Source organism: Helianthus annuus, chromosome 16, assembly GCF_002127325.2.
Source record: "Helianthus annuus cultivar XRQ/B chromosome 16, HanXRQr2.0-SUNRISE, whole genome shotgun sequence".
NCBI lineage: Eukaryota > Viridiplantae > Streptophyta > Magnoliopsida > Asterales > Asteraceae > Helianthus > Helianthus annuus.
In genome coordinates this window covers 191,943,437-191,957,094 of record NC_035448.2, presented here as the reverse complement: position 1 = coordinate 191,957,094, position 13,658 = coordinate 191,943,437, and the positions used below count along the sequence as shown (strand labels likewise).

General features: G+C 36.5%; 2 protein-coding genes across 2 annotated transcripts in view; one reads left to right on the top strand and one right to left on the bottom strand.

The window, feature by feature from the left end:
• The window catches only part of LOC110920251, a 42,813-nt gene extending 33,534 nt beyond the window's left edge, over positions 1 to 9,279 (top strand). Inside the window, exon 3 of the mRNA XM_035985695.1 lies at positions 8,917 to 9,279. Coding sequence (XP_035841588.1) covers positions 8,917 to 9,279 — 363 coding nt within the window. The remainder of the gene's footprint in view (positions 1 to 8,916) is intronic.
• Positions 9,280 to 12,154: 2,875 nt separating this feature from the next.
• On the bottom strand, positions 12,155 to 13,078 carry LOC110920250. Its single transcript, XM_022164473.1, has one exon. The coding sequence runs from the start codon at positions 13,076 to 13,078 to the stop codon at positions 12,155 to 12,157; it is 924 nt and encodes a 307-aa protein (XP_022020165.1).
• Positions 13,079 to 13,658: the final 580 nt, after the last annotated feature.

Sequence of the window (13,658 nt, the reverse complement as noted above, 5' to 3'; positions counted from 1 at the left end):
TGTAATGGGTCAGATCCCCATAGTTATAACAAGCACCTGGTGGGTATTGTGGTCGTGCAGCTTGACCCTGTTGCTGAGCAGGAGGCTGAGCAACTTGTTGAGCAGGGTTCTGAACTGCGCGATTTTGAGCAAACCGACAAACATCGGCAAGATGACCTGACTTCCCACAGTTAGTACAGAAACGGCACTGATGTTGCGGCTGATGGTGACTGTTGCATCGATTGCACAAAGGTGCACTTCCTGAATAGGGCTTCTTTGCTGGAGGCTGTGCGGCTTGGTTGGGAGCTGCCTGGTTAGCTTGGGCAGTGACAGCATAGTTTTTGGAAGCCTTACGCTTCTTTCCCCTTTTCGATGAACCAGAATCCCTTCCATTCTTGTTTTGACCTTTCTTGCTATCTTCCTTGTCAGACGACTGTTTCTTGCCCTTGTCACCCTTCCTGTGTAATTTATTCTTCCGAATCTGCGACTCAGTCAGTGTCGCTGATAACTCGATTGCCTGACGGAGTGTGGTAGGGTTGCTACCAGTGATAATGTCTTGTACTGAGTCAGGCAGGCCGTCGATGTACCTTTCGATAGCCTTGTCGAGTGGGGCGACCATAGTCGGGCAAAGTAGACTCAACTCCTCAAACCTATCAGTATATGCCCTGTGCTCGCCGCTATCTTGCTTCAAATCATCAAACTCTTTCTCCAACGCTCGTTGCTCATGACGAGGACAAAACTCCCTCATCATAAGAGCTCTCAGTTCAGCCCATGTCTGTGCTAGAGCAACATCTGCACCACGGTCTCTCATTACCCCGTTCCACCATGTAAGAGCTCTCTTTTGAAACACGCTCGAAGAAAACTCGACCTTGCGATTATCCGGACACTGAACGTGATGGAATGTATTCTCAATGCTCTCGAACCATTGAAGAAGCCCAGTTGCTCCCTCAGAACCACTAAACTTGAGTGGTTTAGCCGAGTTAAAATTCTTGAAATTGCATGTACCATTGTTGTTGTTGTTGGCTTGGTTCCATTGAGCAAAGAGATTTGGGAATTGAGCAGCCATCTGCTGTGCAATAATTTCTGCCAGCTCGGTAGTTGCTATCTGGTGTTCGCGTCGAGGAGGCATTCTAAAAGAGGAAAACAAGAAAGGAAACGAGTGAGATGATTGGATGAAGAGAATGAGATGAAATAGAATCAACAAAAGCAAAGATGGTGGTTACGCATCGCAAAGCAAACAAACGACACGAAATGTCTAGTCAAAGTAAGTGGGTCAAAAATAATGTATCGCGAAGACATGTTCGCCTATAAGTGAACACTCACCCCAAGAGTTCCCAGGTAAGAGTGACTGGTCCGATTATGTGGATTTGTACGAACACTCTAGCCTTAGACAGAAAACCCAGGGTACAGGCATTCACTCAACCAGTTCGCACGTGTTCACACTATTAAAACCCGAAAACCTTGACGAGATTTTTGAAAATTCAAAGGGGTTCAAAACCTTATAACAGAGGGTTCAAAACCTAGTAATCAATCATCCTAGAACAGATGATTAATTTTCAAAGCGGATTCGGAATCGAAGTTCCCGTTGTGGTTATCACCTAAGGATAGGTGAAGTGCATGTTTTAAAATCTAAACACAAGACAACTTGTGTTAGGGTCCTAGAAAGTTATAGTCTAGGTCAAAGCATTACTAATAACCTAATTCCCTATAACCATTGGCTCTGATACCAACTCTTTTGTCATACCCCGGCCGCGTATAACATGCAACCGCGGCGGAAACGCCGAGGAGTGTTGGGACAGAATTAATTGTTTCATAACCATGGAGATCAAAGTTACATTTTATTTATCAACACATGTGTTACATTGTCTTCAAACAGGAAATAAAGAGTTTATAACATAATTAACTAAGTCTATCTTTATTTTTTAGTCTCTAAGGCACAGGTCCGCCCTAGTGCCACCATTGTCATCCTACACGATAGCTCCTGAAAACACATGTGAAAGTAGGTACGTCAGCATAAAAATGTCTGTGAGATACATAGGTTTTGTGAAAATAGGATTCATGACTTGAGTTTAAAGAAATGTTTAATAACAGTCAGTCATGAACCTTGTAATTTGTCTTGCGTTGTAAACCATTTGAAAAACGATAATATCAGATGATATGTATAGATAAGTGTAAGGTTAAAGGAGTAACCAAGTAAAATGAGTTGAATAAGATAAGTTGTTTGTAAAAATAATGTCTTGTGAAGAGTATGTTATTTGTGTAAAATGTAATGTGTATAAATCAATTGTCAAGTGTTGTTGTGTAAACCATATCGAAATGTCTATGTTCAATGTAAACCACCAAGTATGTATATCAATGTCAAAATGTTTATGTTTAATGTAGATCATGTAATGTGTACCCAAAATATATCTTGTATGGTAAGTGAGATGTATCAACTAAACCATATGTAAAATGCACAAAACAAGGTGTTGAAGTAAAACATGGTTTAAATCAACGTTATGTTTTGTGGAACAATGCATGCTCTACTAATACAAGCATTTATGCGGTATTGTGAAAATGCATACATCCAAGCCTTGAGACTGTGGCGATAAACCCTTAAACAAATTAAAGGTTTATCTAAGTTATGTATATCGAATTCGGTCATTCCTTCCAATCCAAACAAACCCAGGATTTCAGGAACGGGAGTTGTCAATTCCTATGGTACCACTACCTACTAACGAATGGCGTAGCTAATGTTAATGAATGTATTGTTCCATGTTAAACAAACCAAATGTCATACCAAAATGAAGGCATGTGATGTAAACAATTGTACTAAGTATGCACACAATGGGCATAAATAGCATGAAATGTAATGTGAAACAATGTACTAAGTACGCACATAATGGGCATACATAGCATGAAATGTAATGTAAAACAATGTACTAAGTACGCACACAATGGGCATACATAGCATGAAATGTAATGTAAAACAATGTACTAAGTACGCACACAATGGGCATACATAGCATGAAATGTAATGTAAAACAATGTACTAAGTACGCACACAATGGGCATACATAGCATGAAATGTAATGAAATCATGTACTATAATGTACCAACGAACATAGCCGGTATATGATGTGAAAACATGGAAAGCATGAAAGTAACAAGTAGGCACATGTGTTTCACCCCAAAACAGTTTAGAAAACAGTAAAAGATGGGGTTCAATGTACTCACCTGAGATTGCTTTGTAGTTCTTGTACAACAACCAAATAATGCTAGAGATCACGGAATATCAAACGGCACCTAATAGGTAGCTATGTTAATATACCGGACCTAAATCGGAAGGATCGGATAGTATGCGGGTTCGTAAACCAAACGAGTATGGAGACTCGTGAAATATGGTTTAACAAAGCCTACATACTAAAATGAAACCTAACCTAAGTGCTTGCGACCCATTACGACCCGTTTAGGTAGCTTATGCTACCTTAATGCGTCGTTCACGTAGAACGCGTTTGGAACGCCTAACATCGTGACCACAAGGTATAACCTCGGAAGGTTACAGATATGGTCACCTAATGTGTTTGGTCGGATCCTAATGATCGACCAAATGGGTCGGGTTCAAAAGTATAAGCGATGGTTTAGATCGCTTACCTTACGACCCTATATAAGCACTATACTAAAGTGACGAACTAAGCATGTTAGAACATGCTTAACTAAGTTTAGAAAACAGGTTTGGCATCAAAACAAACGGCTTTGATGCTCACGAGTAGTTTGGTTACAGAATACGCAAGAATGCGCATTTTGGCCGAAACTACGACTCGTCACTGAGCCTAGATAACGTGGTAATCAGTAGGTATAGTCGCCATGGACTATAACCATCGTGATCACGCTCACGTTATGAAGCTCCAATGAACTTCGTGTTGACCATAGGCTGGTCACGCAGAAAGTCAAACAAAACGTTGACTTTCGGACTCGAAAAGCGAATAAAAGAACGAAAGAACACTTACGAAGGGTCCCCGAAAGCTAATCTCGATCCAGGAGCTGAGGTATGAAGCAAAGGCCTCAACTTAGAGCTTTAGATCAGATTTTGTGGGTTTTTAACCAAAAGGGGGGGGGGTATTTATAGGAAAAGTAAGACCGTTAGGATCGTTTCTTGAATATCGTGCCACGATCCAAGCTGTACACTTGTCGCAAAGTTGTGGTACCTTATTTTGCCCCCACCATAGGAATTTGACACGTGTCGTTGCCCTTTGGGTGATCGAAAGGCCAATGCAAGTGGATCAAAACATTGAATCTGGTCTGCTTGTCTGATGCGGCCCGCGTCAGGATTCACACAAGGCTCAGGCGGGCCGCCTGGCCTTGTCTGATCCGCACAAACTTTCAGCAATTACAGTTTTAGTCCATGTTGCGTATTTAAGCCATTTCCGACACTTCTAAGGCCCGTAAAGCCAACTTTAAGGCCCTAAAATGATGCCTAAACATTGTGGACATGAAACATGCTCAAAAATATGTCGGATGTTGGTTTGTTTGGCCGTACGATCGCGATGCTCGGTTAATTACGACGGAATGCGCATAAGCGCGAAAAATGATCCAAATGACGCGACGAATGGATTTTTCTCATGCCAAACACTAAGGCATAATATTAGGATGCTTACATAAATTTTTGGATGTCCGGATGTATTCAGAACGTAAGTTATGCGCGAAACTTTTTGACACTTTTAGCCCCTGAATGATCCAAAAGTTTATTTTAGCATACCAAACCCCTCAAAGCCTATTTATAAGCTATGTAAAGGATATTTATGGTATGTTTAACTTATGGACATGTTCCGGAATGTTTGTTACAGTTCAAATTGGCATACTTTCGCAGTTTGTCAAGTTTAGTCCCTGTAAGCGAATTAACTTGTTTTTGCCATACCAAAGCCTTCAAAACTTATTTCTAAGTTATGTAAAGCTTATTTAAGGTATGTTGAGTATATGTTGATGTTCCGGAGTATTTTTCGCATTAAAATGAGTACGTTTACGCACCAGTTTGCGTATAATCCTCCAGAAAGCGATGTAGAGTTTGAAATCGAACAAAAGTCAAAACATGAAAAATGTAAAACACAATCAAACAAACATTGGGATCAAATAACATTATTTTATTGATAACTGAACTGTTCATAATGATTTCAAGCACAAATGTTACAACCCCCACATTTAAGTGTAATTGGATAGCATCCAAATGGGGCGATGAAAGGTTCTCCCTTTCATTTCAAGTTTGAGAAAACTTCTCAACTACCATTCCCACATTCAAATGCAAGTCACCCCCACATTTAAGTGTAATTTGGATAGCATCCAAATAGGGTGATGAAAGGTTCTCCCTTTCATTTTGAGTTTGAGAAAACTTCTCAACTACCATTTCTTCATACCCTAAAGGGTTTGTTTCTTAAATGGCTCCTCCCCCCACATTGCTTGCATTTTAATTAAGTATCCCTTTTGTCTAAAATGAAGTTATATTTATAGTTTTGTGTTAGCACAAAATTCGTTCTTGTGTCATCACATATTTTGAATGTTTAAAGTTAATTTAATCTCCGACGAGCATATAAATTAACAAGTATTCGTCTAGCATGCTTTAGACAACAATACTCTAGCATGTGAACAGAAGATGCATCATTCTGATTCTTCACAGCCTTAAGAGATAACACACTATATCTTCCAAACATTATTTTCTTAGTTTAGACACAATAATGGAATTTTATTTCACCATTCCAAAACCATCGGTTTTATGAAGGCCTCAAAACCATAGTTAACTTCATCCATTAGGATCATAACTCGTTTGCCTTTTTATCTCCAAGGCTTCACCATTGACTTCCTAAAGACTTAAACATAAGTCTTAATCCAAGTCACTTTGATGAAAAATCTTTGTATAAAATCACTTGAGTCTTGAGATATAGCCAATTAGATTGACTCTCAACAACAAAGCATTCACGTATGCCTATAGTGATATATACATTTACGTTGTTGTTTCATTAATACCATGTATTGGGATACTCTCCCAAATTGAGGACCAAGCCTCCACATAGTTTAAATAACATTAATGATGGTAGAAACATCTACAAGTCCGTCACTATTGTAAATTTCCATTAATAAATTTTTTTTAAATTTATTAAAATCATTTACAATAATAACATATATTTCTTTCATATGTTATATTCTATGAAAAACTCACATGTGCATTTCCATGTTGATGCTCTCAACATTAGATGACATCTCGTTTTCGTGCATTTCATCTCAAACCATTCACCACGTTTCTTACGACGCCGTTATGCATTTGATGTTTGATTTGTGACTTATTACATAAGTCATGATCACAACCCGATCGTTGTGTTTGTGTAAATTACTTTTTACACTTTGTACCAAAATGTGTATCCTTTTGACAAATTATTAGTAGTCCAAAATAAATATTTATCTTTTATTATAATTAAACCATTTGTTTATGTGAAATAAACCCAAACGATAGTCTACCATTTATAATAAAATAAAAATGGACAAAAAATAAAACGGATACACTAAAGATGTCTAAACATCAAATGCCAAAGTGTTATTATCTTCAACACTTTTGACCGAAATAAACGCAATTATTTCGTTCGGTGTCATGTTTTGAGGTACTCACTCATCTTGGAACTCTAAACTTGAATAATCACAAGTTGTCCAAAAATATAAAGTTATTTACAATTAACTACTCGCAAGTAGTTAAGCAACTTATTATGTCTATAACAACATCGAGTTGTTTTTCACAAAATAGTCTTTCCAAGACTATTATATGGTTCAAGACGTTATACTTCTCGTGGAAGTATCGAATCACTTGTAATTCGCAAAGACATGTTTTATTCGCTCAAAACATTTCTCGTTTTGCAAGTGTTTTAAAAATAAACTATATATTTATGTTTTGATTAAAAATCAAAACAATAAACCTTATAATAGTTTATTAAATAAAACAATTTCAAACTCGCTTGTTTGAAAAATAAAACGGATACACGTCGTTTTAATAATTGGTTTATCATATTTAAACCATTTCTAACCGCTGTTAGATAATAACGATTACCGATCGTTAAAATGAGTGGTTTGTATGATAACCAATTCTAATATGCTAATTAGAATTTAAATGTTTATCAAACATTCAAAATATTCGGTTTTTTTATAAAGTAAACCGTTTCTAACGCGCTCGTTAGAAATATATATATATATATATATATATATATATATATATATATATATATATATATTCACTTTTGGTTTATTTAAATGAACGTTTTCTAACACGCTCGTTAGAAAATATATAAACCGGATACAGATCATGTTAAATAATTTATCATGGTTAACCCGGTTCTAACCCGCTCGTTAGAAATTAACGATTTTGCAAATCGTTAAAAGGTTTCTAACACGCTCGTTAGAACTAAACGATTACAGAATTTGTTTCGAAGTTTATAAAAAAAAATATAAACTATTTCTAATACGCTCATTAGAAATAAACAAATACGAAACCGTTTTAACATTTATGTAAAAACCCGTTTCTAACTTATTTGTTAGAAATTGAAAGGTTCAGACGAAACCGTTACAAGGTTAATTATTATCCATAAATTGTTTCCAACTCACTCGTCAATAATTATTTGCAACAAAAATCTTTTCTAACATACTCGTTAGAAAATCCGATCGTCTTTTAAGTAGTTAGGTTTATAAAATCATCGTATCTAAGACGCTCATTAGATATAATAGATGATATTAAACCTTATTATTCTATAAAATTCTAACACACTCGTTAGAATTGAACGATCATTTATTGCCATAAACCGTTTTTGGCCTATATAAAATAAACGTTTTCTAACCCGCTCGTTAGAAAATTAAAAATTTCCAAAGTCGTTAAATCATTTCTAACACGCTCATTAGAAATAACTTATTACAATTTTTGTTTTGAAGTTTATAAAAACTATTTCTAATACGCTCATTAGAAATAAAAAAATACGAAACCATTTCAAGATTTCTTATTATCCAAAATAATTGTTTCAAACACGCTCGTTTAAAAATTATTTGTAATAATAATAATCTTTTCTAACATGCCCGTTAGAAAATCAAAACGTCTTTAAACTATTGTTTCTAACACGCTCGTTAGAACATCCAACCGTCTTTAAAACATTGTTCCTAACACGCTTGTTAGAACATATAGATGTTTTAAATCTTATTATTATACAAAATAATTATTTCTAACACGCTTGCTAGAATACATAAATGTTTTAAAACTTGTAATTTTATAAAAAAAATTTACTTTCTAATACACTCATTAGAAAATATATGTGTTTCAAGACATTTAAACCAATATTTATATACCAATTAAAGTTTATAACATGCTTGTAATAAATAAATTGGTAAATTACTTTTTGAGTCCATGTGTTTTATGAGTTTTAACTAGTTAAGTCCAAAAGCAAAAAGTTTAACGACCTGAGTCTCCATAAGCATTTTCTTTAACCATTTGAGTCCAAATTTCTAACCCAGTTAGAATTTTGTTGTTAAGTTTTACTAAATGACCAAATTATCCCTATAAAACACAGGGACTCAAAAAGAAAAAGAATATATAGTGTAAATGCAAATGGAAAAAGTTCATTTGTTGCTACAAGGTTAACGATTTCTCAGTTTTCTTTGAATTAGTTGTGTTTAACGCTTCATTGCTTTCTAATTTGATGTTCTTAGCCATTGTGTGACTTGGCCCCAGACATGTTAAATTACTTAGTTCTTTGTTGTTCTTTGTTGTTGACAGTGATTTTACTATTTTAGACATTTAGGGCCTAATACTATGTGTTTAGATGTAGGAATTCGAACTTTTTGTTGAATTAAGTGTTTATAAAGTTATAATGATGATCTCAGTTATCTGATTTAATACTTTTTTTATGGTTGTTAACTGAATTTTGAATATTTGATTAGGGAAATGAGACATCTAATCGCGATAACACCCGTTCATTCCCATTTTTTAACGAACTACATGCTCTATTCACCGAAAGAGCAACAAACACACCACAGACACCCTTTGACCCTGAAGCTGGTTCTAGCCAGTCAAAGTCAAGGAAACGGGTCGCAAGAACTGATTCTTATCAATCACTTGAAGAAATCTTAGAAGATGAAGACGAATATGAAGACCAACCAAGGAAGAAACCCGTTAGGGGAAAACAGCCGCAGACATCAAATATTGACAAACCTGCAACTCCAAAACCGTCGAATTCAGGAAACAATTCGATTCAAGAGATTTTGCATGATTTCTTTCAGCAGCAGAAGATGATTGACATGTAATGGAGACAGTTGATGGAGAAGATGATTTTGCTAAATTTATTAATCGACTCTGCAAGCAATTTGAACGAAGCTTCAGGTTTTGACTTCTTCGGTAGAAGCAAATCCGAATCATCATCGTCATCATCTTGTTCATGATAATCTGAATTACAGTTGCAGGGGACTGTGAAGGAGATTTTGGGTACTTGTTTTTCTGTTCGGTGTACGGTTGATGGGAAAGACCCGAAGGATTTGCAGCAGGAGATGGTGGTGGTGGTGTCGGAGATGAGTGCTGCAGCGGTGATGGGTGGTGTTAGGGTTAGTGGTATGGTTGTGATGGTGATGGTGGTGTTAGGACTTAGGGTTGAGACAGAAGGAAAGGAAGAAAGAGGGGAGAAATCAGTGGATAACAAAATAACAATATATAGGGGCATTTTAGTCTTTTAATAAAAAACTAACAAAAAATTCAAACGGAGTTAAAAAATTGGACTCAAATGGTTAAGAAAAGTGCTTATAGGGACTCAGGGCGTTAAACATTTTGATTTTGGACTCAAGTGGTTAAAACCACTAAAACACAGGGACTCAAAAAGTAATTTACCCTAAATAAATAAAATGTTACAAACATTTTTATATGGGGTTACAAAATATATTTTTCTAATAAGCTCATTAGAAAGTATTTCAAAACATATTGAAATACATATTATTTTGTATATGGTTCGATATATCTAAACACGAACAAAAAACCCATGAACTCTAAAACATGAATCAAAACGTCCGTTCTTGTAACACGGTATTCGGATTAAAGATTGTACTCCAATCATCAAAACTAATCCGACTCATTGTACTAAATAAATATTTCCCGAAAATTTATAAGATTTTAGCAAAATCTCAATTAAAATTTTAACTTTCGTGAACCTAAATCCTCGTAGAGAAGGGATTTAAGATTGTAGCAACAATCTTCACGAAAGTCTGTTTTAAGATTGCAGGAACTAGGTTCACATTTTATTAAAATATTTTACAAAATATATAATAATGAGACTCTCGTTATTCGTAGAAAATATATTAGTACAATCCGGTCACAAAACTATACGAAAATAAAATACAAACACATTGTACCAATCTTGATTTAAGTCGACGTATTTGGAAAACTTCAACCGCACCTTCTTGTACGAAACTCCGCTGCAAAACATGCAAAATATCGTTGACAGTTTTGGTTGAGTCACGTGTTCAACACGCTTCTATTAAAACAGATTCCGCGCCTCCTCTCAGACGGTTCTGTCTCCCAGGGTACAACAAACAAAGCAGTAACTGCCGGAGATGACTCTCATGCCCGAGATAACACTAGGTATAATTTGGTGTTCACACAATTAGGAAAATATGAAGTTGAGAAAAGAATAATTTAAAGAGTGCTCCTCTCTAAATTTCCATGGAACAAAAGACCTATTTGTTTTGTCTCTTTTCCTTCTTATTCTCAAATGAATAAACCATATTCATTTTATAATGAGATGCATAGACTCATTCAACCCTCTTAATGATGACATAACCAAGATCATTAATCTTGTAATCAACAAGATCATTAATCTTGTAATTAACAAGATAATTAATCTTGTAATAAAAAGGGTTAAACTCTAACTTAATGGATATTAAGTGGTAGTAAAAAGAAACTGCCATTCAACTTATGGCACTAGTGGAAACCGTCTAACATTAACTCTCTAGTAAGTTGATTGGTTTGACCGGTCGAACGCGCATGCAGGCGCGCCTTAGTTGAGCCTGCACTACGCTTCCGCGGAGACACACCTTCTTGCGCCACGCGCTAATTGGATGCCACTACGCATACCAGGACACCACCTGGTTATACGCCATCCATACTCGCGTGCCACTTGCAGTCTCCATAGCCAATGACGTGCGCCATGCGCCATGCCAAGGCATCCGCCTACGCCACCCAAGGGTGCGCTATAAGCGGACCCGCCATGTATCTGACCACGCGCTCATGGCCAAAAATACAACGGCGGTGTGCGAAGTTCAAAGTGCACCACATTGGTCCTATAGCCCATGTCACGCGCACATATGTGCGGGTGCGTCGCACCCTTTGGACCCCACTAGTGTTTGCCTTTAAAGAAAACAATTTTCAAGGAGTGCTCCTCCTTATATACCACTTTGAGTTTTGTCATCCCACCTATGTGGGACAATGTGACAAATCTCAATCCATTTTTCTCATCTTTGTTTGTTCTAAACATACAACTTCAAGCTTCGATATCTCATTCATCTTAGCTCTATTTGAACATAGTTTGAACACAAACCCATAAATAATTATTTATACAACACATATATAAATATTATTGATGTCCAAATATTTAGTAAAAAAACTCATTTTCACTAAATTTCCAACAGGATGTTTATTAGTAATTTGTTAATGTTACAACAAATATGTCATGTTCATGTTTGCGTCCTAAGCCAAAACTATGTATGTTGGCTAACATCAACAAATATTTGCTGATTTATAAAAAAAGAATACTAAATTTTTTTGGTAAGTCAAATATTGGTAATTGATATAATTTCAAGGGAAAAGATCAAAAAGAAAAAGATTGTTTTAGATGTGAAAAGAGTCGGAAGCAATTATAGAGTAACACATGAGAGAATGAGAATAATAAAAAGTATAAGAAATTACATTTTAATCAAAGATAAATTAATATCATGTAGCCGCTCAGAACCCTTGTAGTTTAAATTCCCAAAGGTCCACATAAGTTTTGTTGATTTTGATGTATACCCGACTTGAAAAAACTTCTAAGAGCATTCACATTTTTTTAACAGCCGACAAAAAGCTTTTATTATTTGTAGCAAGATGCTACCACCAAAATTTACAAACATAGAATTCACCAATACATTACATAATTGTAGATCACGAGCTTGCGAAACTAAATCTTCCCCAATCCTCCCATGTTAACGTTCCCATCTTAGATCTATTCTTAATCCAAAGATACGCCATCGATTTTATCTCATCCAAAGTCTTTGCGTAATTCAGAACACCTTGCCTGAAAATTGTCTCGTTCCTTAATTTCCATATGCACCATATAGCCACCAACACCACTGCATGAACCGCCTTTCTCTTCTTCGAAGAACCAGAGCTAACCTCGTGTATGCTAAGTAAATCATTGATCCCAAATGCTATGATCGGCTGAACATTACACCACTCCGCGATACTTAACCATATTGATTGTGCGAAATGGCAAGCAACAAACAAGTGCTCACATGTCTCGGCAACCTCCCCGCAAAACACACATTCTTGATCTTGAACCGGAACATTACGAGCCACAAGCGCACACTTAGTCGGAAGCCGTTCCATTTCTGCCCTCCATGCCACAATAGCAACCTTTTTCGGAACCCAATTATTCCATTCAAAAGCTCTAACAGGGCTGTCCCGGTTAACCGAACTTAATATCTTCTTGATTCCGGCCACCGTGAAGCAACCATTTACATCATATTTCCAAAACCACTTGTCAGAATCAATTAAGATCTTCATTTGTTGCAACTGAAGATTTACCGAGTCATCAAGTATAGGCCGTTCCCAATCCCATGAATACATCGGCCCCGAATCACCCAGTTCCACCCGGTCTTCCACCAGACATTCTTTGTCTCTTTCAGCCTTAAATAGCTCTGGATATTTAGAATAAAACGGTATCGGATCGGCCCAACTATCCAACCAGAACTGAATATTGTTCCCATTAGCCCATGTTGCTGAAGCCGCATTTTTGAGATCTATATCCGCATGTAATACCAATTGCCCAACACTTATGATATTCTTCCATGGCCCCGCTAACGACATTCTTACCGGTATATCACTCCAGCCCCTTGCATTATGATGAATAGCCCAAATTATCCTACGCCATAAACCTTTTTTTCCGTTTTAAATCTCCACCACCACTTCGCCAACAAAGCTAAGTTTGTATCCCTAAGAGATCCAAATCCCAACCCCCCGTATTCAACCGGAGCGATCGTTTTATCCCAAGCAACCCAATTCATTTTCGCTTTTTCTTCCGATCCTCCCCAAAAGAAAATTCTTCTAATTCTATCCAACGCATTCAGGACTTTAAGCGGGGCTCTAAACAGTGATAGATAGTAGGTTGGAAGAGAATTGAGCACAGATTTAATCAATGTTATCCTACCACCATAAGATAGTGTTTTTGCTTTCCATATTGAGAGACAACTTTTAAAAACTTCCAATACCATATTCCAATTTTTTGACAAGTTCATATTTGCACCAACACTTAAACCAAGATGTGTGAACGGGAACATACCTTTTTTACACCTTAGAATAGATGCCATATGTTGAACTTCATGGTCACTCACTCCGATGCCGTAGATGCTACATTTGGCGAGGTTGACTCTTAGGCCAGACGCTAAGT

Excerpts from the sequence above, each read along its gene's own strand:
- LOC110920250 (XM_022164473.1), bottom strand. The coding sequence starts at position 13,078 with ATGTCGTTAGCGGGGCCATGGAAGAATATCATAAGTGTTGGGCAATTG.